Below are 25,978 nucleotides of genomic sequence, written 5' to 3' on the forward strand. Positions count from 1 at the left end.
TTCTATAATGGTTCAATATCTAACATGATATGTTGTTGGGAATAGAAGAGGCATCCTCAGATAAAATTTTAAAAGCCTGGGAATAGGACCTACAGCTTTTAATTTCTGAAGAAAATTGGAATGTAATTTTAAAATTGGTTAATTCCTCTTCTTTTTGTGCCTGCCATTCTCTTATAATTTAAAGTAGTCCATTGGGCTCACTTGTCCAAAGTCAAACTATCTTGTTTTTATGTAGATGTATCTCCTTGTGGTGATAAATGCAACATTGGAGATGCTTCATTAATTCATATGTTCTGGATCTGCCCGAGTCTTGAGAAATATTTATTTCAAATTTTCTCTGCACTTTTTAAAGTTAATTTTAAATCTATTCCCTTAACTGATTTATTTGGTATTGTTGGAGAGAGTGACATAACTTTAATGGCATCTGAGGTGCGTGTTTGAGCTTTTATCTCTCTTATGGCTAGGTGGGCAGTGTTGCTCAGATGGAGGGATGTTACCCTGCCTAATCGTGCTCAATGGCTACGTGATGTCATGAAATGTTTAAATTTACAGATTAGATGCTCAGTTTCTGATTTGAATTCATATTTTCCACACTGGGGACCCTTTTTGAATTACTTTTATATTCTTTGATTTGATATGAAGGTAGAACTGTTGACTAATGAGGTCATTTATCACTCTGGTAATAATTCTGTCTTTTCTTTTGGCCAAATAGTTTTGTTCTTGATAGTGGGTTTAGATTTTCATTTTTCATAATAAAATATCAATACAATGTAATCTGTTTGATTAAAATATGGAGTACCTTAGATGAAATAATATGACTTAAGTGTAAGGTATCTTATTGACAACATATGTGCTCTGTATTTTTGGATGTGAAATTTCAATGTTAATAAAAATATTGAAAAAGAGATGTAATTGTGGGATAAATCATTGGGCAATAGAGGGGAAGCCACGTTTTCTAAAGAAAGACAACATCTGCAATATCCTGAAATGGAAAGCCTCCTCCTGGGAAGAGATGCAGCAGAGACAGAGGAACTGAGAGGAAGGAATGGAATGCTTGCAGGACATAGGGTGGAAAGAGGTGTAGTGAAAGTAGCTGTGGTAGTCCATGGGTTCATGAAAAATCTATGTAGATAGATTGTCTCCTGAAATGGAGATAGCGAGATTGAGAAAGTGCGGAGTGCTGTCATAGATGAACCAATTGAATTTGAGGGCAGGGTGAATGTTGGTGGCAAAATGGATGGAGTTGATGAGTTCATGATGAGTGCAGGTGGCAGAACCAAAGTGGTCATCAATATAATGAAGGAAGAGTCGAAGAGCCTTGCCTGTGTTGGTTTGAAGAATAGATTGCTCCTCATAGTCAATTAAAAGGTAGGCGTGGCTGGGGCCCATGCAAGTACCCATAGATCCACTTTTGGTTTGGAATAAGTGGGATGAGCCAAAGGAGAAGTTATTGAGTGTGAGTATGGGTTCTGTCACGTAGAGAAGGGCAGTGGTAGAGAGGGACTGTTTAGGCCTGTTTTTCAAGAGAAGTGGAGAGCATTAAGTCTTCCTTAGGGGATGGCAGTGTACAGGGACTAGCATCTGAAGACTTCTTGTTCACCTAGTTAATGAAAACCCTCTTCATAATTAAACTCTTAGAGTCCTAGTCTAATTCTGATTTAAAAAATCTACACTACATAGCAACATACAATATCTTTACAGCAGTTAAGGGAGTCTGCAGATGCTGGGGTTGAGTGCAATCACAAACATGCTGGAGAAATTCAACAGATCTTGCAAAATAAATAGGAAGTAAAGGGTAACCAGCATTTTGGGCCCGAGCCCTTCTTCAGGTATACCCAGGGCTCAGGCCTAAAATGCTAGTTACCCTTTATGGCCTGCGGATGCTGCATGACCTGGTGAGTTTCACCAGCATGTTTATGTATTGCATATCTTTACAGCAATAATGGACAGAAAATATTTCTGGTCAAAGGCTCTTGGTCAGATCTGGGAAAGAAAGAACAAACTTGTATCTCTCTTTTGCAGTTCCAACAAAGTCTTCAACCTGAAGCATTAACTTTTCTTCTTGTTCCAGGGATGCAGACTAACCATTGAATGTTTCCAGCATCTTCTGGTTTTTGGAGTTTTTTGAACTTTAAATGCTTAGAATGGCTCACCATACTAATTTTACTCTTTTAAAGGCCACTGTGATTATTGTTGGGTGCATGTTAATGACATTTTAATGCTTGCTATATTCACCCCTAAATTTGTTTGGACCTTAAATTGTTCTGATCTTTCAGCAGTTAGAATGGAATGTATTCCTTAAATATTATGTGGATAACTTTGTGTTTACCTGGACTTTTGAACATTAATATAATCAATTAACCTTACTTTGTAATGTTACTCTTCTAGAGATATTGCTTTGGTTAGTTCAGTTCATTTATTTTCACATGTACCTGAACCAATATCAGTCATAAAATTTGTTTTGTGATTAGTCTAGCTGGATGTCTCATACATCGTACAGCAAGTAAGTCACAGTGCAGAGTTAGAGAGATGGTGCAGAACAAAGGCAACATAATTTTATTTTAGAGAGATTAATTTAGGAGTCTGATAACAGTAGGAAGGAAACTGTCCTTGTGTGATCTGATACTCATGATTCTTTTTGTTGATGGGGATGGGTGAAGAACATCTGGCTATGGTGGGTTTTTTTTTCATAGGTCTGGTGTTTTACCAAGTGTGGATGGAGTCAGTAGTGGGAAGGGGTCATGTGTGGTGGTCTGAGCCACGTTCACAAGCCTCTGCAGTGTCTTGCATTCTGGGGCACAGCAGTTCCTGTACCATGCACTGATGCACACTGACAGGATACTTTCAATAGGGCACCTGTAGAAATAGTTAAGGGATGCAGGTAATGTGCCAGACTTTCTCAAGTTTCTGAGGAAGTAGAGGTGATGGTGGACGCTATAATGAGGTGAGTGGACCAGGACAAGTTACTGGAACTCCTAGGAACTTGAAACTGTGTACTATCTCTACCGCCTCACTGTTGAGATGGACTGGGGAATGAGCTCTGCCCTTCCTCCAGAATCTGTAATCATGTGCTTGGTAATGTTGAGGGAGAGGTCTTTGTCCTGTATCAAGCTACAAGTTATTCTATCTCCTTCTGTTCTGTTGGAGACACTGCCTATGATAATGGTATCTATCATCCGCAAATTATAGATGAAGTTGAATCGATGTTTGACTGTGCAGTCAATGGGTGTACAGGGAGTACAGTTGCAGCATTGGTTTGCAGTGCTGTTTAAGTTAGTGCCATCAGTAAACTTGCACATATGACAAAGCAATTGAATTTTGAGTGCTCTCTGAAGTATGGTATCTGACTACAAGGAATAATTCAAGTGGAAAATCCTAACATAGCTCATTGTGGTCAATCTTTAGTCACATCTTGTGGTTAAGATATTTATTTCTTTTCCTGGTCACACTGCCATGGCAGCAGGCCATGCCCCTAATCAGATCTGTAACTTGAGGAGCTCATTGAGCTTCAATTTTGACAACAGTTTTTGCTGAGTGACTTTGAGAACGCGTAACAACCAAAGACATTACTTTAATCAACCTACATCTTCCACGTGCCATGTTGTCCTACTTTGAATCACTGAGGATTTCATTTGTACTTCTTTTTAATACACTAAATTGCCACGTTTGTGTAGTTAAATTGCCATAACTGTGAAAAAAAATGATGTGGCTGGTAACATGTTATTTTGATAATACAAGTGAACCCCAATGTGTTTCATCAAACAAATAATGAAGCTTTTCCTGATTTGATTCGACTAAGTTAATGTTTTGACTGTTATTGCGAAAGAAATTTCAAAACCATCCACAAAAATTCTGGCTAGGATTTTTCAAAGGCTAAGAGATTCGCCAGGCTCTGTCACTTCAATCTTCCCTTTTTGATTGGATTTGCTGTCAGAAACTCAGCAGTAGGATGTGTGTGACAACTAGCAGAGTGACAGATCAAGTTGGTTGAGCAGCTAATTATATCAATAAACACTGTCAGACATTTGACTAGGAGGTAAAAAGTTCCAATTTTGTTTGGGGCCCTTTTACTTCCTACGGATTCTGTGTGACCTGCTGAGTTTCTGCATATTGTACTCGACCCTGACATCTACAGATTTTTGTACAATTTGCACATTGTGGTAAGATCAAGACATAGATATGGATTAAAAACTTTAATGAAAATGCATTTCATTAAATGTATTATTAAATTAAAGGGTGGTATGGTTGGCGTAGTGGTTAGTGTAATGCCTTTACAGTGCCAGCGATCGGGACCAGACTGGGGTTCGAATCCTGTGCTGTCTGTAAGGAGTTTCTATGTTCTCCCTGTGCATGCGTGGGTTTTCGCCAGCAGCTCTGGTTTCCTCCCACGATTAAAAACGTACTGGGGGTGTAGATTAAGGGGGTGTAAATTGGGCGGCATGGACTCGTGGGCAGAAATGGCCTTTTACCGTGCTGTATGTCTAAATTTAAATTTAAAATTTAAAACTTAGGATTAATTATTCAGCAGGATTTAGATTCCACTCAGATAAAATAATTTTTTTAGACAAAAGATGTTGTTCAGCAGTAATTATGAATTAATAAAAGACTTATATAGTGTGCAGAATAAGAATCATGCATTAAAATATTGAATTTTATATCAGATCACAAATTCTATAACGCACTCCGCAGAGGAGAAACGTTGACAGTGCCTTCGATGTTTTGGAGTTGAGTTACATATGCAGGGATGCCAGAAATTTCTAACAATTTCAGAATGTTTTGACAGATATAAACACCGTCATCATCAACACATATCGAGAATCCAGACCAAAAATTCCGTGAGTGATTGGTCAATTTCGGGAACATTATCTTTAATGAGATTATGGAAGCAATTAATATTGGCTTATCCAAATGCAAGTAATATTTTGAGATATAGAATATGAATCAGTTAACATAAGATCACAAGATATAGGAGCAAGTGTAGCCATTTGGCTTGTCAAGTCCGCTCATGGATCATGAGCTGATCCATTCTCCCACTCAGCCCCATTCCCCTGACTGTTCAGGTGCCTATCAATCTCTGCCTTAAATACACTCAATGTGGTGTCTACAGCTGCCCATGGCAAATTCCAGCAGTTCACCATTCCCTGGCTAAAGAAATTCCTCTGCATCTCTATTTTAAATGGGCATCCTTCAATCCTGAAGTTATGCCCTCTTACCCTTAACTTCCCTACCATGGGAAATAACTTTACCACATCTACTCCATTCAGGCCTTTCAACATTCAAAATGCTTCTAAGAGGTCCCCCCCCCTCATTATTCTGAACTCCAACGAGTACAGTCCAAGAGCCATCAAACGTTCCTCGCATGTTAATCTGTTCATTCAAGCAATCATTTTTATGAAATTTCTCTGAACTCTCTCAAATGCCAGCACATACTTTCTTGAATAAAGATTCCAAAACTGTACCCTGTACTCCATGTGAGGTCTCACCAGTGCCTTATAAACCATCAACATCACATCCCTGCTCTTTTATCTTATTCCACTAGATATGAATGCCAACGTTGCATTCACCTTCTTCACCACTGACAACCTGGAGGTTAACATTTAAGGTATCTTGCACGAGGACTCCCAAGCTCTTTTGCACCTCCAAAGTTCGAATTTTCTCCCTATCCAAATAATAGTCTGCCTTTTTATTCCTTCTACCAAAGTGCACGATTGAACACTTTTCAAAATTTCATTTGCCACTTTTTGCCCATTCTCCTAATTTGAGTCTCTCTGCAGCATCTCTGTGTCCTCATCACCATCTGCCCCTCCATCTATCTTTGTACCATCTGCAAACTTAGCCACAAAACCATTTACTGTGCGATCCAAATCATTAACATACAACATAAAAAAGAAGTGGCCCCAACACTGACCCCTGCAAAACACCGCTGGTAACCGGTAGCCAACCAGAATAGGATCTCTTTATTCCCACTCTTTGTTTCTTGCTAATTAGCCAATGCTAAACCCATGCTACTATCTTTCCTGTAATTCCTTGGGCTCTCATCTTGGGAAGAAGCCACATGTGCGACACCTTGTCAAAGGCCCTTTGAAAGTCCTAATATACAACATCCACTGCATGCTCTTTTTATAGCCTGCTTATGGTTTCATTAGAACATTGCAGTAGGTTGGTTAGGCAAGATTTTCCATGAAGGAAACCATGCTGAATTTGGTCTATCTTGTCATGCACCTCCAGGTACTCCATAACCTCATCCTTGGTAATCAAATCTATCAGATTCCCAACCACTGATGTTAAGCTAAAAGGTCTATGATTTCCTTTGTGCTGCTTCCCCCATGAGCCATGCCACCCAAATACACTAATTAACCTACAAGCCTCATGTGTTCTTGAAGGATTTCCAGAGGAAATCCATTGAGTCACAAAGAGAATCTGCAAACTCCTTCCAGACAGCACCAGATTTGAACTCCGGTTGCTGGTATTGTAATAGCATTATGCTAACAGTCCCACTCTCAAACCAATAGTACTGCTCTCATGCTAACCGTGCAGTCATCAACCATGATGCCCACACACAAAACACGCTATCTGTGCAGCCCTCTTTGCAAGCCACGCTGCCTTCACATTAACTGCCCTCCCCTCACCCTAACAATGCCCCCCTCATGCTAATCATGCCACCCTCACGCTAACCGTGTCGCCCTCTACAATAACTGTGCTGTCCTCATCAATTGCACTGCTTGTTGATCAGAATCACACTGAAGAACAATTCTATTACCAATGGAAAGAAATCGTTGAAGACACTCTTGCTATGACTTTCCCCATGGCTGGGAGACCTCTCTGTAATCATGACAATTTATTTGTCCCCTTTCATGAAGATGGCCAAAATCAGTGGGTTTTTTTAGGTCAGGTCCTTCTCTTCCTACCTGTGTGAAATGTGAACATATCATGAATTCCTCTTTGCCAGGCTGATATGGAATGAAGTCAAACATATTTACATCAGGGACAGATTGGGGAGTTCTTTGAAGTGTGGTCGTCAGCAAGCACTGATTGCTTTTCTCTCATTTATGTCTCTCTCTTTTCTTGGCAGGCCAAACTTTCCATTAATACACAAATTCTGTTGATAAATTTGAGCTAGAAAATTCCCTAAAAATTTGAATAATTTTAATCTCATATTTAATTACCACAACAAGTTTCTTTGGCTTGGCTTCGCGGACGAAGATTTATGGAGGGGGTAAAAAGTCCACGTCAGCTGCAGGCTCGTTTGTGGCTGACAAGTCCGATGCGTTATTGATCTCATAAATATAATGATCTTTCCCTGACAGCTTCTTGTTTAATTATCTATTGACATTCAGGGCATTTCTATCTCCTTATCTCAACTGTAATCATAATCCTACTCCATTGCAAAAATTACCACCAATAAATTTGCTTTGCTTGAGGACAACCTCGCAACAATCATTAACTCTTTCTAAAACTTTAATCCTCTCTAGAATGTAGAAATTGTTTCAGTGTCTAAGACTTATCCTTGAAAACTAATCACTCAGATTTTGATAGCATACAATGACTGACGCACGGGCGCGTGCGCACACACTACACAAATTGACCACATAGAACTGATACAACACGTGCATTTTATCCTATTCCTTCATTGTGTATGTGCTCCTCCGTCATGCACACCCATCAAATATTTTCATGGACAATACCAATTTCCTCTTTTCTGTAAAGCGCAATGTTTCTGAATCATTTTGAACTCGAGATGTCAGAGGCTGACAGCATCGAATCCATGCTGTTGAAGATCCAACTGCGCTGGGTAGGTCACGTCTCCAGAATGGAGGACCATCGCCTCCCCAAGATCGTGTTATATGGCAAGCTCTCCACTGGCTATCGTGTCAGAGGTGCACCAAAGAAGAGGTACAAAGACTGCCTAAAGAAATCTCTTGGTGCCTGCCCCATTGACCACCGCCAGTGGGCTGATATGGCCTCAAACCGTGCATCTTGGCGCCTCAAAGTTCGGCGGGCAGCAACCTCCTTTGAAGAAGACTGCAGAGCCCACCTCACTGACAAAAGACAAAGGAGGAAAAACCCAACACCCAACCCCAACCAACCGCTGCAACCGTGTCTGCCTGTCCCGCATCGGACTTGTCAGCCACAAACGAGCCTGCAGCTGACATGGACATTTACCCCTCCACAAATCTTTGTCCGCGAAGCTAAGCCAAAGAAAGAAGAAGAACATGAGAAAGGCATAATTTCTTCAATTAAGTTAAAACTTTCATAGTTTCTTCCACTTTTTGTACTGTGAAATATAATTCAAGGTTCAAGATTCCTTTATTGTCATGTAATAAAAACAGTGCAAAGTTACACGGAGTTTGCTTTCATCTGCCATAAGACAGACAGATTTGCCATCGGCAAAGATTGCCTGATGCACCTCTTACAGTCAGAGAAAGAGAAGCAAGAGAGCCCCCCAGAGTCACTGAGCCTCAGTGGATTCACCTCCAGTGCTTGAGTTTCCAACAACCCACCGCCTTTGTGTCCTTCAGCCTCAGAACCCCTCACTGGTCCGCTGCCGTGGTCACCATCCATAAGTCAAACTCTGGCCCGTGGGCCAAATTTGGCCCGCGATATAATTATATTTGGCCCGCAAGATCATATTAAATATATATTAGAGTTGGCCCGCTGGCCGCCGTGCCAGTATAGTGCATGCACACTGAAGGTGAAAATGAAGACGCCGGAGGTGTGGAGGGATCTCAGAGTCCCGAATCCCGTGGATCGGAGCGCCACACTCAGCCCGCCCGGTTCCCGGACACACAGACGCGGCTGGAGTTGGGGACCATCCTCGCTGGGTCTGCGCTTCAGCGGCGACGCCAGACCGAACGTCCCTTTGGCAATGCCTTCCCCCTCGCTCTGTGAGCGGTGGACCCTGCCTCCCGCTCCTTTTGTTGGAGACGAGCCCGGCGCCATGAGATCGCAGTTTAATCCCTCTCAAACCATGGGAGGGGGTGGGAGCAACGCGCTCTTCTCAGCCAATTCCTCCACCGCCCCGGACGCCGGCATTTCAACGGGAGGTTCGGGTGCCTTCGTCAGGCGTCCGACCTGTTGGTCCAAGACAAGGGGAGAGTGTACAAACTCCACACAGACAGCACCTGAACTCGGGTGAACGTGGAGCTGCGACCCCACATTCCACATCAGGACTGTGTGTAAGATTGGGAGCAGTGAGACGGAAGCTTATTTTGTTCCTGTGATTTAAGCCTTTCTTGGGGTGGGGAGGTCCTTCTCTGACCACTTGCCTAACAGTTAACCTAATCAGATGTGGAGTTACCACAATACAACAGTTCTCAACCTTTTTCTTTCCACTCGCGTCCCTGTGCCATTGGTGCTCTGTGATTAGTAAGGGATTGCTTAAGGTGGTCTGTGGGTGGAAAGAAAAAGTTTGAAGACCACTGCTTTAATCATCCCTCATTGACTCGTCGTGTGCACGGTTTCAGATGCTAAAGGAAATGGGCCAATGACAATGACAATGATAATGAAAGAGTTTATCCAAAACTATTATTAAACATTTATTTTAATAAGAAAAAGTTTAACATTACATATGTTGAAAGAAGAGAAAACATGCAGATGTTGTTGAAAATTTTCAATAAATATTTAGTTCGGCCCTCGACTTAGTCCAAGTTTTTAATTTTGGCCCTCCGTGAATTTGAGTTTGACACCCCTGCCATAGGTCATCTCCTCTGCTTCGCTTTCTCAAATAGGGGATTGTCTCCCCATTTACTGGTGAACTGCGCCAGCCCTCTGCTTCCCCGGAGTTTTCAACCCCTCGTGGTCTTGGGTGCAAACCCATGGTCACAAAACTTTTAAGTAAAAACCATCGTCGGCTCCATTAACAGGCAATTTAAAGCCTGTATGGAGCTGATGGCAGTCAAATTGGGCAACTTAACCCCATGGGAGCACCAAGTCTCCACTCCCTGCTCTCCCCATAATCATCTCAATATTCTCCTGTATTTTTCTTGCTAGAATTAATTGATGTATACCACATCTAATTTTATCTCCAATTTCTGCACATCTCTTTGCCCCACATACATTAGCTGTCAATCAAACATTCGATTTGACAAATGACAGATTAACAGGGTGGATTAAATTTCTTCATAGCTTGGGCCATAATCTTGTTTCTTTCTCCATTGTGTATCTTCCATTATCTTCTCGGGTTTTAACAGAACTAATTCAATTGTGTGGCAGGTCCTCTATGTATTAGTAATAACAGAAATGCTGGAGGAACTCAGCAGGTCTCACAGCATCAATAGGAGATAAAGAAATATTTTACTGACTTTTTAGACCTGAGCCCATCCTCAAGGCCCTCTGTGTATGAAATACAGCAGGAATATAACCTGTTCTGGGTTTAACGATGGTTTATACATTGGCAAAATTTTTAATCAGTGTCTCATTATACTTGTTCATTTCATGCTTGTTTTACATTCATTATTAATTTCTCAACTCTCCCATTTCTCAAGGATCATATGGTGTAATAAATATGTTTTGATAATATTTTGTCTTTGGTAATAATTTGGCATTATAGTTCCTGTGCCATTACTAAACTATGGGGAAGCCAGGTCCTCTGGTTCCTCCCACCCTTCGAAACATCAGGGGGGTTGTAGGTCAATTGGGTTTAATTGGGCAGGATGGGCTCATGTGCTGGAAGGGCTTGTTAACATGCTGTATGCACATATAAAAATATTGCCTAAGCTTTGCAATATCCTTTGGATTTAGAACTGCTTCCACATTTTTCATAACTGATTTGTATCAGCATTTAGTCCAGGGGAATTAATTGTTTCTCTAAATATGTCATCTTCAATCTTTTGAGCTTTACGGTTCTTCAGTACTTGTGGCTGTACGACATCGAGAATTCACAGACAGTACCTTGCAATATATTGTCCACTGCGGTCAAACATCATTGCAATTAAACATTATTGAGGCAAGGTTAGCAGCTGGGACTTTTCTCTTTGGAGCATAGAAGGATGAGAGGAGACTTGATTGAGACCTACAAGATTATGAGAGGCATGGATAGGGTGGACAGCCGGTGCCTGTTTCCCAGGGTAGGATCAGCAAACACCAGAGGACATATGTACAAAGTTTAGGAGAGATATCAGGAGTAAGTTGTTTTACACAGAGAGTTGTGAGTGTCTGGAATGCCTTACCGAGGATGGTGGGGAAGGCTGAAATATTGGGGGTACTTAAGAGACTCTTAGGCACATTGGATGAAAGAAAAATAGAGGGTTATAGGGTAGGGAGGGTTTAGTACTTTTTTTATGGAGTTAGCATGACATTGAGGGTCAAAGGGCCTGTAATGTGCTGTATTGTTCTGTGTTCTGTCATTGCAATTGCACGATATAAGTTAGCTTATACAGGAGTAATGATCTTTAAGTGTTTTAATTGTCCAATGTTCTTGGTTCTCCTGATCTACATTTTACTGCTGCCAGCTCTGCAAATAAATCATGTGATGTTTATCATTATCAACAGCTATTTGGTTCAATGCCACCCTTAAATCAGAAAAGGGCCAAAGAGGCCGGTTGCTTTAGTTGCCACTGTAATTGGTATAGTCTAGTTGCTCTGATCTGTCTCAACTAGAATTCCTCTCTAGTCAATTAATGTATAGTCCCCTTGTTGGGCACTACCGGTTGCCCCAATAATCACAAGAACAAAGACTGAGGGGAACGATAGGCCTTATTGTACAGAAGACTTGAGCTGGCCTGGATCTAAGCTAGGGAAGTGCAGGGATGGGAGAGGTGGCCTGACCTTTATGGCCTGGGTCCCAGGGGAGGAGTCCAGGTGAGAGTGTCATCAAGGGGCGGGCCAGCCCGAGCCTTTACTGGCCAATTAGTACATACAATCCATACCGGACCGTGGGATTCCCCAAACAGACTTTTCTCAGTATGATCAGGGCTCGGACGAACTCTTCTACCGACTCACCAGACTGCTGTTTTCTGGACGCCAGGAGGTAACGGGAGTAGACCTCCTTGATCTTGGGCTTGTATAGCGCCCTAGCTCAGCCATCACCTCGGTGTAGGTTGTGCAGCTTCGGATAGCCTGGAAGGCCCTCTGGCCAACTCTTGCCTGTAGGACTTTCAGGCTCTTCTCATCCGAGTCGACCACTCCACCAGTGGCCTCCGGAAAGTTGTTGAAGCAATTGACCCACTGCTCGAAGAGTTCTGATGCGCCCGGGACTTGGGGATCCACCTCTAGCCAATCGGGGCGCAGCAAATTCTCCATTACCAGAGACGTTAAAATTTCTGTACAATAAATTGTTGGGCACTACCAGTCACCCCAATAATTACAAGGATAAAGACTGAGGGGAAACGATAGGTTTTATTGTTCAGAAGACTTGAGCTGGCCTGGATCTAAGCAAGTGCAGGGATGGGAGAGGTGGCCCAACCTTTATGGCCTGGGTTCCAGGGGAGGAATCCAGGTGAGAGTGTCATCAGGGGGCGGGCCAGCCCAAGCCTTTACCAGCTAATTAGTACATACAATCCATAACATTACACCCCTCCTCCACCCACTGTCTCCATCCCATGGGTCTGGAATGCACTATCAAGGAGGTAGGTTTAGAATCAGAATCAGGTTTATTGTCATTAATATGTGTTACAAAATTTATTGTTTTGCTGCAGCAGTATTGAGCATTACAGATGCAAAAAAATGCTATAAATTACATTTCCATAAAGACTATTTAAAAACAAATAAAAATGTGGGAAAAAAAGAGAAATAAAGTGATGGAGTTCAGAATAAAGCTGGATAAATAACTGGTAGGAAGAAGCTCAAGCTTGAGGGGGAGAGGATCGAAGAGTGGGTTTAGCTGGATTGTTCTGACCCCCTCCATAAATCTTCGTCCGCGAAGCCAAGCCAAAGAAAAGAAGAATCAATATATATGCAGCTGGCTGTGGGGCCTTCTGCTGTGAGGTAACCATTCCATTATTTTTCACATACTGTGTCTTTGCCAGTTTGCATTCACTTCTCTGCAGCCTCTTTGCATTTTTTCCTGATAGCATGTTATTTGCAAAAGTACACAGGTGACATGAGGAAATTAAAGAATCACAAAAGCTGCAGATACTGGAATCGAAAGCAGCCAAAGAATTGCCGGAGGTAGTCAGCAGGTCAGGCAACATCCATAGGTAAAAATAGTCAGTCAGCGTTTTGGGTTGGGGCCCTTTCTCATGATTAAAGGGAAGGAGGTGATATATCTATGAAGGGTGAAAGAGGACAGAAGGTGTGATGAGTGGAGATTCAGGAAGAGAGAGGGGAAAATGAGGAGAAGGAGAATCGCTTAGTGGTACATGTAGAGCTCGTCGAAAGAACCAAAGACTTGTTGATCCAAACCAAGGCTTTTATTAGCAAAAGACAGGAGCTCTTCACAGGTGGCCGACCAGTCCGGAATGATCCGACCTGGCTAGGGACACAACCCTTTAGGGCCCAGACAATAGGCGTGGCTTAGCTCTCAGCCAATCGCTGTAAGCACAGTCTAGATACAGTAACTATATACACTATGTACATTGGTGATAGATCTGTACTATCTCAGTACATGAGTTGTGACACACCAAGTTTCCAAAGTTCTTGTCAATCCAAGATCACTACACCCACCTTTGGCAACAGCATAACGCCGACACCTTTGCTTGAAATAGTTTCTGCCATTCCAAAATGCTCCAAAAGTGGCTTGCTGGACACTCTTTATTAATGTTCTAAGCCAGAAAGTTATGTTTTCCAATCATGTTTATGTGAGAGTTAAGATCAATGTCATAATTATAGCATGTTATAAAATAACTGCATTTTTAATCTATTGTGATGTACATTTTTGAGAACGGATAATGGAGGTCTGTTTCTAACAGGTCATTTAGTGCTTGATCAAGTTCAAATTTATTGTCACATGCAATAACATGCAGTGAAAAAGTATGTTTTGTGAGCAGTTCAGCTAGATATCCCATACATGGTAAGGCAAGTAAAACAACAGTATAAAAACAATATAATTCTACCTGTGTGAGGTTCATTTAGGAGCCTGATAATGGTGGGGAAGAAGCTGTTCTTGAATCTGGTGGCACATGATCTAACAGCCATGAATCTTTCTCCTGGTGGGAGGAGGGTGAAGAGAGTGTGGATGGGTTGGGGTGAGCCTTTTAAAATGTTGGCTGGTTTACCGAGCAGCAGGAAGTGTGGATGCTGGAGAGGAGGACAGCTTGTGTGATGGTCTGAGCTGCACTCATAACTCTGGAGTTTCTTGCAGTCTTGGGTGATGCAGCTCCTGTACCATGCCGTGATCCACTCTGACAATATATATTTAGTGATGAATCTGTAGATGTTGTTTTCTTAACCTTCACATCAATGTGAGAGGGCCAGGACAGGTCACTGGAGAGGTTTACTCCTAGGAACTTGAAGCTATTTACTATCTCCACCTCAGTGCTGTTGTTGCAGGGGATGGAGTTCCACCCTTCTTCTGGAGGTCTATGATGAGCTGCTATGTCTTGCTAACATTGAGGGAGAGGTAATTGTCCTGAGCAAGCTGCCAGTCCCTCTATCAATCTTTTATATTCCATCTTGTTCTTGTCAGTGGTGTCATCTGCAAATACCATATTTTTATGCATATAATGCATGGGTTATATGTATATTTTGCAAACCAGGTAACCACTGTGTGTTATATGTGTGCACACTATACAAGAATATTTTTACATGTTGAATAAAAAAGTAAACTTAATTGACCAGTCTCTGGTTCTAACGTAAATTGTTTTTTAATCACTTTAATTTAAAATAACCATTTAACATCTTAAGTAACAAGTTAAAAACCTAGACAATGTTAAAGTAAAAAAACAATATAACAATTAGTCTTCTTCATCACCTTCTGCAACCCCTTTGAACCCTTCAAAGTCAGATTGTTCACTCTCTTCATTCAAATACTTCAAGGCAGCCTGCAAACATTCTTCCATTACTGTCATCGTACTGACACGTCATCGCCGTCCCTGCTTTCATCATCTGTGGTGGAATCACCATCACCAATTATATACTTCTGCCAGCTTTTCTGAATCCATTGTTTTGGTGTAATCTTATCCCATGTTCTGGCAACCCATTCAGTTTGGTTGCTCTTTTCAGCCGTCCGGCTGGGGTGAATTCATGAGTGCCGTTCTGCATCCATTCCTCCCATTCTGATCTGAATGGATGATTAACGGAAATATCAAGTGGGTGCAGTTTACTTGTCAACCCATCCAGAATTACTGCAATGTGGGCACCAACTGGATTTATTGTCCTTTGAGCTGAATACTCTTTGTGAGCTGCCATGGAATCATATGAGTAACAATTTCTTTGGGGTCTAGGCTTGGTCTAGGCCTGTAACACCTTTCCACCCAGAGTTTCATAATATTGCACTCCGTCCAACCTTTCTCATTACACAGTGCACATTTTTTTCTCGAGGCAATATAACTCTTTTAAATATGATCATTGACTTCAATTTAGCGCCACGGACTATATTAAAAAACAATCTTTCATGTCCAGTTGTGGTTATGGCCTCAGTGTTTGTTCCAGAAGAAGCCACAGTTCCTGTGGTGGGAATGTTAAAGGCCATGGGACTTCATCAACGTTAATGATGTCAGCAAGTGTGATTTTAGATTTGCACATTTCATTGGCGACAAATCAATGATTTTTTTTTTGTTCCCAGTCTTCTGGAAGTCACTGACCTACAGTTGTTCTAGTTCTTACCTTTAATCTGTTTTGCTTCACTAACTTTGATATCCAGGGGAACTCTGCCTTGAAATCTGGGATGCTTCTTTCACGTACCAATAGTCTTACTTTCATCTGAATGGAAACTGTAGATACAGTCTGATTTTGTTCTCTGCGACTAAGAACCTGCTCCTTCAAGTCAGACTCTAACTGAGGCCATTTAGCTTTTGGGCCATGACATGTGCATTTTCGTGGATTCATCCTCCTAAGCTCCATTCACAAATGGATGATTCACCAACCTCAAACTCTATTGCCAGTTTAATCCGCTCTGGGAACAACTTTCAGCTTGAAATTCGCAGTATTAGATTTGCATTTAGCGCCTCGCATTGTGAAAATTGGCATATTAGATCTCAAAGGTAGCACCAAAACCAAAGGCGTTTTATACTGAATAGGCTCGATCGAATGCAGGTGATACCTATATAGGCTGATAATGTTACCTGCACATGAAGGAATGCACATAATTTAAAGCTATTGTGGGATGTACTGGTCATAGAGGCAATGAAAGAAGGTGCACAATTTAAAGCTAGTGGGGGGAATGTAATAGCGGCAATAAAAGAGCATGCTCAATTTGAAATGAGCATGGGAACATAATAGCAGCAATAAAAGAACATGCTCAATTTAAAGCTAGCAAGGGAATGTAATAGCGGCAATAAAAGAATGTACTCAATTTAAAGTTAGCGGGGGAATGTAATAGCAGCAATAAAAGAACGCATTCAATTTAAAGCTTGCGGGGGAATGTAATAGTGGGAATAAAAGAACACACTCAATTTAAAGCAAGCATGGGAACATAATAGCGGCAAGAAAAGAACACGCTCAATTTAAAGCTAGAAAGGGAATGTAATAGCAGCAATCAAAGAGCGTGCTCAATTTGAAGTGAGCATGGGAATATAATAGTGGCAATAAAAGAATGCACTCAATTTAAAGCTAGCGGAGGGAATGTAATAACGGCAATAAAAGAACATGCTCAAATTAAAGCTAGCGGGGGAATGTAATAGCAGCAATAAAAGAATGCATTCAATTTAAAGCTAGCGGGGAAATAAAAGAGCGCGCTCAATTTGAAGTGAACATGGGAATGTAATAGCGGCAACAAAATAATGCACTCAATTTAAAGCTAGCGGGGAAATGTAAGAGTGGAAATAAAAGAGAGCGCTCAATTTGAAGTGAGCATGGGAATGTAATAGCGGCAACAAAATAACGCACTCAATTTAAAGCTAGCGGGGAAATGTAAGAGTGGAAATAAAAGAGCGCACTCAATTTGAAGTGAGCATGGGAATGTAATAGCGGCAACAAAATAACGCACTCAATTTAAAGCTAGCGGGGAAATATAAGAGTGGAAATAAAAGAGCGCGCTCAATTTGAAGTGAACATGGGAATGTAATAGTGGCAACAAAATAATGCACTCAATTTAAAGCTAGCGAGGGAATGTAATAGTGGAAATAAAAGAGAGCGCTCAATTTGAAGTGAGCATGGGAATGTAATAGCGGCAACAAAATAACGCACTCAATTTAAAGCTAGCAGGGAAATGTAAGAGTGGAAATAAAAGAGCGCACTCAATTTGAAGTGAGCATGGGAATGTAATAGTGGCAACAAAATAATGCACTCAATTTAAAGCTAGCGGGGAAATGTAAGAGTGGAAATAAAAGAGCGCACTCAATTTGAAGTGAGCATGGGAACGTAATAACGGCAATAAAAGTACACGCTCAACTTAAAGCGAGCATGGGAATGTAATAGCGGCAATAAAAGAATGTGCTCAATTTAAAGCTAGCGTGGGAATGTAATAGCGGCAATAAAAGAACACGCTCAATTTAAAGCAAGCATGGGAATTTGGTATACAAAATACCAAAATTCAATATTTTGATCTTTGGCTAGAGTCCCATGGTATTCCAATAAACAGGACATTCTGGCTCAGGCATTGCACTTTTTAAAAAAAAAATACTTTGTTTTAAGGTTTTTATGCATGTAGTATATAGAGTCCATATATATCCATCATTTTGATGCAGATTAATGTAGACTACAAAAAATTAATTTAAACCCCCTTTCCTTAAAAACCTAAAACCCTCCCTTAACCCCAACCCCAATGCCCCAAAATGAAATCAATCATTACTTATACATGTTAATATTATATAATAACATATTTAAAAGAAAAAAGAAAGAAAAGAAAAAGAGAAAAATAAACTGCTGGATTATACTAAGGCAGGCCAGGGAACACAGAGGTCTTAACTATCAAGTATTCATCTGTTCTATCTGGTGAGGTTGTAGGGAATAGCAATTTGAAAAGGATAAACTTTACCCACATATGTACATATGGGCTCAGCACTGCACCTTATCAATGTTAATTGCCCAGACCTGTCCCCTAAAGGAGGAGATTGACAAGAGAAGGTTTCTTTTAAAGAAAGGCTTTTTATATTATGACAGAATTAAAATCCTACTTAACTCTGAAGCCTGTCTTCGATCTGTTTAATTGATTCTGTTCCAAAGCTTATTAATGTAATGCAGGAGGATTCACACCTCTGGGGGAAGTTGATTAGATGTTAATGGCGGGAGATTAACTGACAGACACCGGTACCATGGGCTTATGGTTTGGGACATATACAAATTAAATGCAAATTGTTTTTGTCATTCGGAATTTAGAATATTACACTGGCCTGGTATATGCATGTGTGTGCTATACGAAAATATTTTTACACAGTTTATGATTTTCTGCATGTTATATGCGTGGGCATGTTATATGAGTGAAAATACGATACATGGAATTAGAGTGATGTTTAGCCAGTCATTGATGTACAGGGAATATAAAGAGGGCTGAGTACACAGCCTTGTAGGACTCTGAGGATGATTGTGGAATAGGTGCTACCACATATCCTCACTGATTGTGGCCTGGGGGATTCTAAGTCATGGATCCAATTAGTAGAGTGGAGTGCTGAAGCTAAGATGTCTGTATTTGAGTTTATTTGACTCTATTGTGCTGAGCTGTAGTCAATGGGTAGAAGCCTTACATAGGTATCCAGATGGTCCAGAGTTGCCTGTAAACTTAGGGAGATTGCACCTGCAGTGGTAGGCAAATTGGAGTGGATTTTGAGGCTGGCTAGAAGTCTGGAGTCAATAATGTGAGTCACGTCCAGCTTCTTGAATCATGATGGTGAATGCCAGAACCATCTGCCGGTAGTCACTTAGGCTGGTCACTTGTGTTCTTTTTCAGCCCTAGGATGATAATGGCCTTCTTGAAGCAGGTGAGTACTTTAGACTGTAGCAGGGAGATGTTGAAGATGTATGTGAATGCTCCCATCAGCTGATCTGCACAGGCTTGATGAACACAGCCAGGGACTCCATCTGGCCTGGTCACTTTCCATGGCTTCACTCTCCAGGAGGTCTGCAGCAGTGTCCTTGAGTGAAGATGTGCTTATGGATGAAGGGTGTCTTCCACTTGCTGGCCTCCTGTCAAAGCAAACACGGAAGCATCGAGCCCATCAGGAAGGGATGAGTTTTTGCTTGCTAATCTGCCTGGTTTTGCTTTATAGCCCGTGACATGTATATCCTGTTCCAAGAGCCTGGGTCTGTGAGGTTGGTCTTCAAAAATATTTTGCCATTTTTAAATAATTTAGATGAAAAGCTTAAATGAGAAACAGCTTTGAGGAACTATATGAATTGGTTGCTCTCATATTCCTGTTAAGTCATTTTGATTTGCCTGATACAATACTGATCTGTTTATTCGAGCCAAAATCTTCAGTGAGTTGGTATGTCAAAATCTGACAAACAAGATAAAAACTGTAGCCAATTGCAAATTCATTTCCGTGGTACAATTAACCCTTGTTATGCACAGTACAATCTGTGATCAGATAAAATATTATTTTAACCATTTCTTTTTAAAAAAAGTATACTTTACATTTAACAACCTTTCCCTTATGATAAAGCAAATGGAAAAATGCCAACAAATTGTATTTTATGCTGCTTTGTTGAGCTAAGTGAGTGCTACAAAAACTGTTAACGTCAAACATCAATAACATTGAAAAATAATTTTGTCATTGTTTAAGAGATTGTTATTGTGGCTTCCTCTTTTCCAAGAGTGAAAACTTAACTTTCCTGTGGCTGCCATAGAAATGAAAGAGAAGAGGAGTGGAGCAAAAGAGATTTGGAAGGAGAAAGGGAAATGGAAGAGCTGACAAAACATTGCTGGAGTTACTCAGCAGGTCAGATAGCACCTATGGGTACAAATGGTCAGCCAATGTTTCAGGCCTGAACTCTTTATTAAGATTAATTGAGCGTGTACTGTGGCAGGGCATGAAAGCAAGAGAGTGCAGTTGATACTGATTTGTTGATGGTTTGCCCTGCCTTATATAGGCCCTCTGGACCTAGTTGTCATGCCGCTTCCAGCAGCAATTATGTCATTGGCTTGCCAGCCATTGATAGGTCGGCGTTTCCACTGGTGCTCCCTGTTTTCCACCGTGCAGCCTGCAGCCCATGAAGAAATCCCATTTAGTCGGCATGGCCTTCGTAGGATCGCTTTGTTTGGCTGCCATCTTGTGTGCCAGGAAGCCTACTGGGAAACGGACTGCCACATGGCTCCCCTTCCCCCGCCCACCCCCCTCCCCAGAACCAGCAATCCAGATGCTGTCCTTGGTTTTGGGTGGCCTGCCTCTAAGGCATGGAGATGGTGGGGAGATCAACTGGTTGGTGTCTAAATATGCTGGTTTGAGGCAGTCACTAGTAAATGTTTCCTCCTTGCAGCCCATGTCCAGCACACATGTAGCCCCATTATGGCTGACCACCTGGTAGGGACCCTCGTATGGCCACTGTAGCAGCCCCCCAGTGCACCCCTCATCGCACAAAGACGTATCTGCAAGTTCTCAGGTCACCGGGAATGAACGCCTTAGCTGGCCATGCGATGAGGCCTGTGCTGGGGCCAGCATGCCCAGTTGTTCCCTCAGTCTCAAGGGCTGCCGCTGGTGGTTCATCCATTTCCCTGGTGGCAGCCAGGAATTCCCCGGGGATAGCCAGGGATGCTCCATATACCATCTCCACTGCAGAGGTGTTGAAGACTTCCTTTGGTGCAGTGTGGGTCCCCAGGAGGACTCATGGCAATTTGTTGACTCCGTTTGGACCTTTGAGTCAGGCCATCAGGGCCATTTTAACGTGCCTGTGGAACCTCTCCACCAACCTGTTGGACTGGCAATGGTATGCCATGGTGTTGGATTCCCGTGAGGGAACTAAGGTTGGCTAAGGCTGCTCTGAGGTGAATTGTGCACCCCTGCATGATGGCAGGTGCTCCAGGACTCTGAACTGGGCCACTCTTGTGCTTATTATAGCAGTCCTCTGTTGAGGTTTCCACCTACAGAACTGCCTCTGGCCATCTTGTGAGATGGCCTACCATCGTCAACAGGTACCATGCCCCCTTGACACCGGCAGGGGTCCCATCATGTCTTTGTGCACATGGCTCTGAATTGCCATTGTGCTAGCTCGAATGGCTGTATGGAGAGAGGGGGCACCTTGACGTGTGTCTGTATCTTTGACAACTGGCAGTGTGTGCAAGTTCTGGCCCATTGGCTGACCTGCTTACAGAGGCCATACCAAATGAACCTGCTTGCTAGCATCTTGACAGTGGTCCTGATGGCTTGGTGCACAGAGTTGAGCTCCACATTGAACACTGGTCATCTCTATGCTGCTGGGACGATGGGAAGAGTCTTGGTGGTTGAATTATTGCAAAGGAAGGTCTGGTCACTGGAGCCAATACGGACATCTTCCAGCTTGACTGTCATCATTGCCGTCCTGTACAAAGGAATGTCAGGATCTATCTGTTGTGCCTGGGCCAGGGCCATGTAATCAATCCCTTTGGACAGAGTGTGTATTGCCTGGACTGTCGGCTGGGACAGTGCGTCAGCCACCTCGTTGATCTTCCCGACTCCAGGAAGCTCTGATTTACGCCCACAAACAGGACATAGCTGTTCGGCTTAGTTTGGTCTCCCTAATACAGATGCCACACATGGAATGCAGTAGATTAGGTTGGATGATGTACCTGTACAGCTCTGCCTCCTCTGGAAGGTGGCCTTCAATGGAGGTGAGGGAAGAGATGTAGAGATAGGTTTTGCATTTCCTGTGGTTACATCAAAATGTGCCTAAAGGGTGGCAAGGTGGGTGGGAGGGCGGAGTGGACTCAGGAGCCTTGGAGAGATATCCCTAAGAAAAGTGGAATGGGGTGGGGAAGGGAGATGGAAAGAAGGGTGTAGTGACACAACCAGATGTCCCAGGGGACTCCCGAACTCCAAAGTGCATCCTGCGATTGCAGGTGGCTCTGGCCTCACCAGCAAAAAAGTCCATTAATTATATTGACCAGTCTTTACTGAAGCCTTCCAGCATCAAGTTTTATACAAACATTTATAAAATGTTTTGAAGATTTTAAAAAAAACACTATGCTGGGTGTAGAGGGAAAATACTTTAACTACTTTCAGTACTCATTGTTTAATTACAGAGATCAAAAGTTCACAGCTTTTTAATCAAATTTCTGTTGTTACCTAATTGAAATGAGCAGCGCACATTGATAATAGGAAATATGATTGGCGATTGAATCAGTAGGAAGTGTCTGGTCCATTTCCTGCTGGGCATGGCTTAACCAGGAAAGCCACATTTCAAAACGGCTAAATGTTTTTTATAAACAATTTAAGCTTGATACAACAAGTACAATTGATATAATTTCCAGCTAAAATTTTGTTTAAATCTTATTTTCTTTGTTCTTATGTGATTTTTGTCACCTAACTACATGAAAGATATCAATAAGTTTGAAAGAGTGGATTTCAATGGTTAGATGTACAAATAGCCTTGGTACACAATGAGGAAAATCACTCTTTTCGTTGGAGACCTGAGACGCAGATGCTGGAATAAAAAGCAAAAAAAAAAATGAGTTGCAGGAGGAACTCAGCAGGTCAGGCAACATCTGTGTAATCAAAGGGGGGGGGGTGGGGTGAAGGGGAGATGGTGAGGGCTAGAGGTAAGGCAGGAGTTGGCAGGTGATCCAGGTGAAGAAGAGTTGATGAGCATTAGGCCAGTTGGGGAAAAGTTTAGAGGTAACGGCTGAGAGATGATGAGTGGAGACAACCAATGGCTACAGATCATAGAATAGGAGGATGTTCTTTATCGACTACAGTTTGGCATTCAACACCATATCCCCTCCAAACTGATCGGCAGACTCCAAGATCTGGGCCTCAATACCCTTTGTGTAATTGGATCCTTGATTTCATCACCTCCAATCCTCAATCAGTGAGGATTGGTAAGAACATCTCCTCCACAATCTCCATCAGTACTGGAGCACCACAGAGTTGTATTCTTAAACCGATGCTCTACTTGCTTTACACCTATGTTTCAGTAAAGCAATGCCACACTTTTCCTGGAACCAACACGCCATGTCAGTGCCTCCACTTCCTCTGAAGTTTTCAGAGGTTTTGTATGGCATCAAAAACCTTGGCAAACCTCTAAAGTTGTGTGGTGGAAAGTGTGCTGACCACGTGCATCATGTCCTCTGAGCAGAAAGCCTTGCAAAAGGTACTGGATACAGCCTAGGACATCACAGGCAAAATTCTCCCAACCATTGAGAACATCTATGTGGAACACTGCCGTCAAAGAGCAGGAGTAATCTGTTCTCACTGCTGCCATCAGGAAAAAGGTATAGGTGCCACAAGACTCATAGCAGCTGATTCAAGAATAGTTGCTCCCCCTCCACCATCAGACTCCTCAACAACAAACTCAATCACAGACTCATTTAAGGTCTCTTACTTTGCACAATATTCATTTACAAAATATTTATATTTTTCTGTATTTTGCAGTCAGTTTGTTTATATTTTGTTCTTTGTTTACATTTCTCTTGTTTATACAAGTATCTTTTCTTGTACAGTTTTTTGCACTTCCAATAAGTAGAAATTCTGCTTGGCCCACAGGAAAAAGAATCATGTATATACTCTGGCAATAAATCTTAACTTTGAACTTGAACTTCTTTATGGGGAATGGAGGTGTATAGGAAGTTCACATTCATGGTAAAAATGGAGAGGTGGAGCTCAGGGAATTGGAAGCTGTGAAAATGATAAAGAGCATATGAGATTGTGGTTGGAAGCTATGGACGTGATGAGAACTGTGATGGGAGATAATGATCTGGTTTTTGTTGGTGGGCTCACAGTCAAGAGGTAGGTGTGACAAGGTGTTTGAGACTCTCAGCTAGCAACTAAAGTTAGAGTGAAGAAGGGAAGAGGTTGATGTTACTCAGGTAATGAAAAATGAAAAGGTTGAGAGAGGGTATAAATCTGGAAGAGGGTGTCTGTCATAAAGAAAGAAAAGAACTGGAGATTAGATAAAAGTCATCAGTGGGGTAGTAAGAACTCTGTCAAAGAAATAGACGCGGAGATGGAGGTTGTGGAGGTCATTTTGTTTTGGAAAATTTTATTTAATTGTTTGCATCATTACAGAAAAAAATTAATAAAACATTAATCAAATATCCATATCCAATGAATCAAAAAAATTACTTTTATATTTTTCTCCCCATCTCCCCTCCCACCCAAAAGTAAGAAAAGGATAGAAAAGAAACACCTACCATTTAATATACAATAATATTAGCAGAGACAATAATTTATTGTTATTAAAAAATTACTAATTAAAAGGAGTGGATAAGATAGAAGAGGTGGACAGAAAATTTATCCATAAAATCCATATATGGTTTCCAAATACTATAAAAATTTTCAACTCGATTCCTTCAACTATATGCAATTTTTTCCAATGGTATACAATTTCCCATCTCATTATACCATCTACTTAATAACACTTCTCTATCATCTTTCAATGATGTCATTATATATTTCTTGATATTTGTCCAATTTCAATTTTATATCCTTTTCATAGATATCCCCAAGTAAAAATAGTCTTGGATCCTTTGGTACCTTTATCTTCATAAATTACCCTACTAATAAACTCAGTTCATTCCAAAACCTTTCCACTTTTTCACAAGACCACACTGAATGCAAAACATCCTCATTTCTTTCACACATCAAAAACACTTATTTGAATAATTAGGATTAAGTCCACTTAACTTATGTGGAGAATAATACAATTGATGAAGAAAATTATATTGAACCATTTGATATCTAACATTTACTGTATTCGTAACACTTTCATAACATAATTTTGACCAAATCTCCTCCTGAATTTAGTAGATTAAAATCTTTCTCCCATTACAGTTTTGATTTGTATAAATCTCTATTCTTTATAATTTTATATACATATTAGTAATAAATTTCTTTACAACAAATGTACCTGTTATTATGTCTTTGAATTGTCTTTGTTTAGCGAGTCTCAAATCTGCTCCCAGTCTTTTTTTCAAAAATATTTTTAATTGATAATATGCAAAAATTATATTATTATGTATATTTTATTTATTTTTTAATTGGTCAAAAGTTAAGAAAAAAAAGTCCTGAAAAATAAGAGGTTATTGAAGAAGAGTTTGACATCATGATGAGCTTGGAACTTGTGGGGTTGCAGGAACAGCATTACGAAAGTGAGACAACCCACTCCGTATCAGAGAAGGAGTCAGGTGATAAAGAGCAGGAGAAAGATTGAAGATTAGCACTTAAAAAAAAAAGAAACTGAGAAATAATTGCAAGAAAAAGGCACTAAGGCTGAAAACGTTAAAACCAGATTCAGGAATTTTATTGGTGGTTTAGGATGACATTCCACATTCCAGTTTATTTGTTCTTTCCTGAAACATCCAAAAATCTTCACGCATCAATGACGAAAGCAGTTTCAGTAGCAGTGCTGTGGACGTGTAGCAGCTGTACAGAAAGTAAAAAAAACAGTCATTGCTTTTCAATATAGTGCTTGATTTACATTTTCATAGGCTTAAAATGTTCAAATGCTTCAGCATTTGACAGGTATTTGATTCGTCAGGGCATCAAGGGTTACGGGGAGGAAGCTGGGGAGTGCACTGAGTGGGTGGATGGATCAGCTCATGATTAGAATGGCAGAGCAAACTCAATGGGTATCAGTGGGTTGGTTACCCACTCTAAGTCTGATCTTCTGGAACCTCTCTAGCATGAAGACTTCTTGAGGACAATTCATATTTAGCCTTGATGTGTAGTGTAAAATCATTCATTTTATTATCTAATATTAAGCTCTTGAGTAGGAATACTCTGGACCTGAGCATCTTCCTGAACTGAGCAGCCACTAAACTGTTTCCGATACGAAGTGCTGATGAACTGAAAATCAGAAATTAAGCATGTGTTCAAAA

At 41.3% G+C, this 25,978-nt stretch overlaps 1 protein-coding gene across 5 annotated transcripts in view; it reads left to right on the forward strand.

Moving 5' to 3' along the window:
• Positions 1 to 25,978, forward strand: part of fap (fibroblast activation protein, alpha) — a 119,150-nt gene that overhangs the window by 5,405 nt on the left and 87,767 nt on the right. For 3 of the 5 annotated variants that reach the window (XM_069935360.1, XM_069935365.1, XM_069935361.1), the window contains exon 4: positions 19,819 to 19,910. The exons of 1 other annotated variant lie outside the window; for it this stretch is intronic. In XM_069935360.1, the coding sequence (XP_069791461.1) occupies positions 19,819 to 19,910 (92 nt within the window). Of the gene's footprint in view, positions 1 to 19,241; positions 19,285 to 19,818; positions 19,911 to 25,978 lie in introns of all 5 variants that reach the window. One more of the 5 variants, XM_069935362.1, reaches the window with a different exon arrangement.

Source organism: Narcine bancroftii, chromosome 4 (genome assembly GCF_036971445.1).
Source record: "Narcine bancroftii isolate sNarBan1 chromosome 4, sNarBan1.hap1, whole genome shotgun sequence".
In the NCBI taxonomy this organism is placed as follows: domain Eukaryota; kingdom Metazoa; phylum Chordata; class Chondrichthyes; order Torpediniformes; family Narcinidae; genus Narcine; species Narcine bancroftii.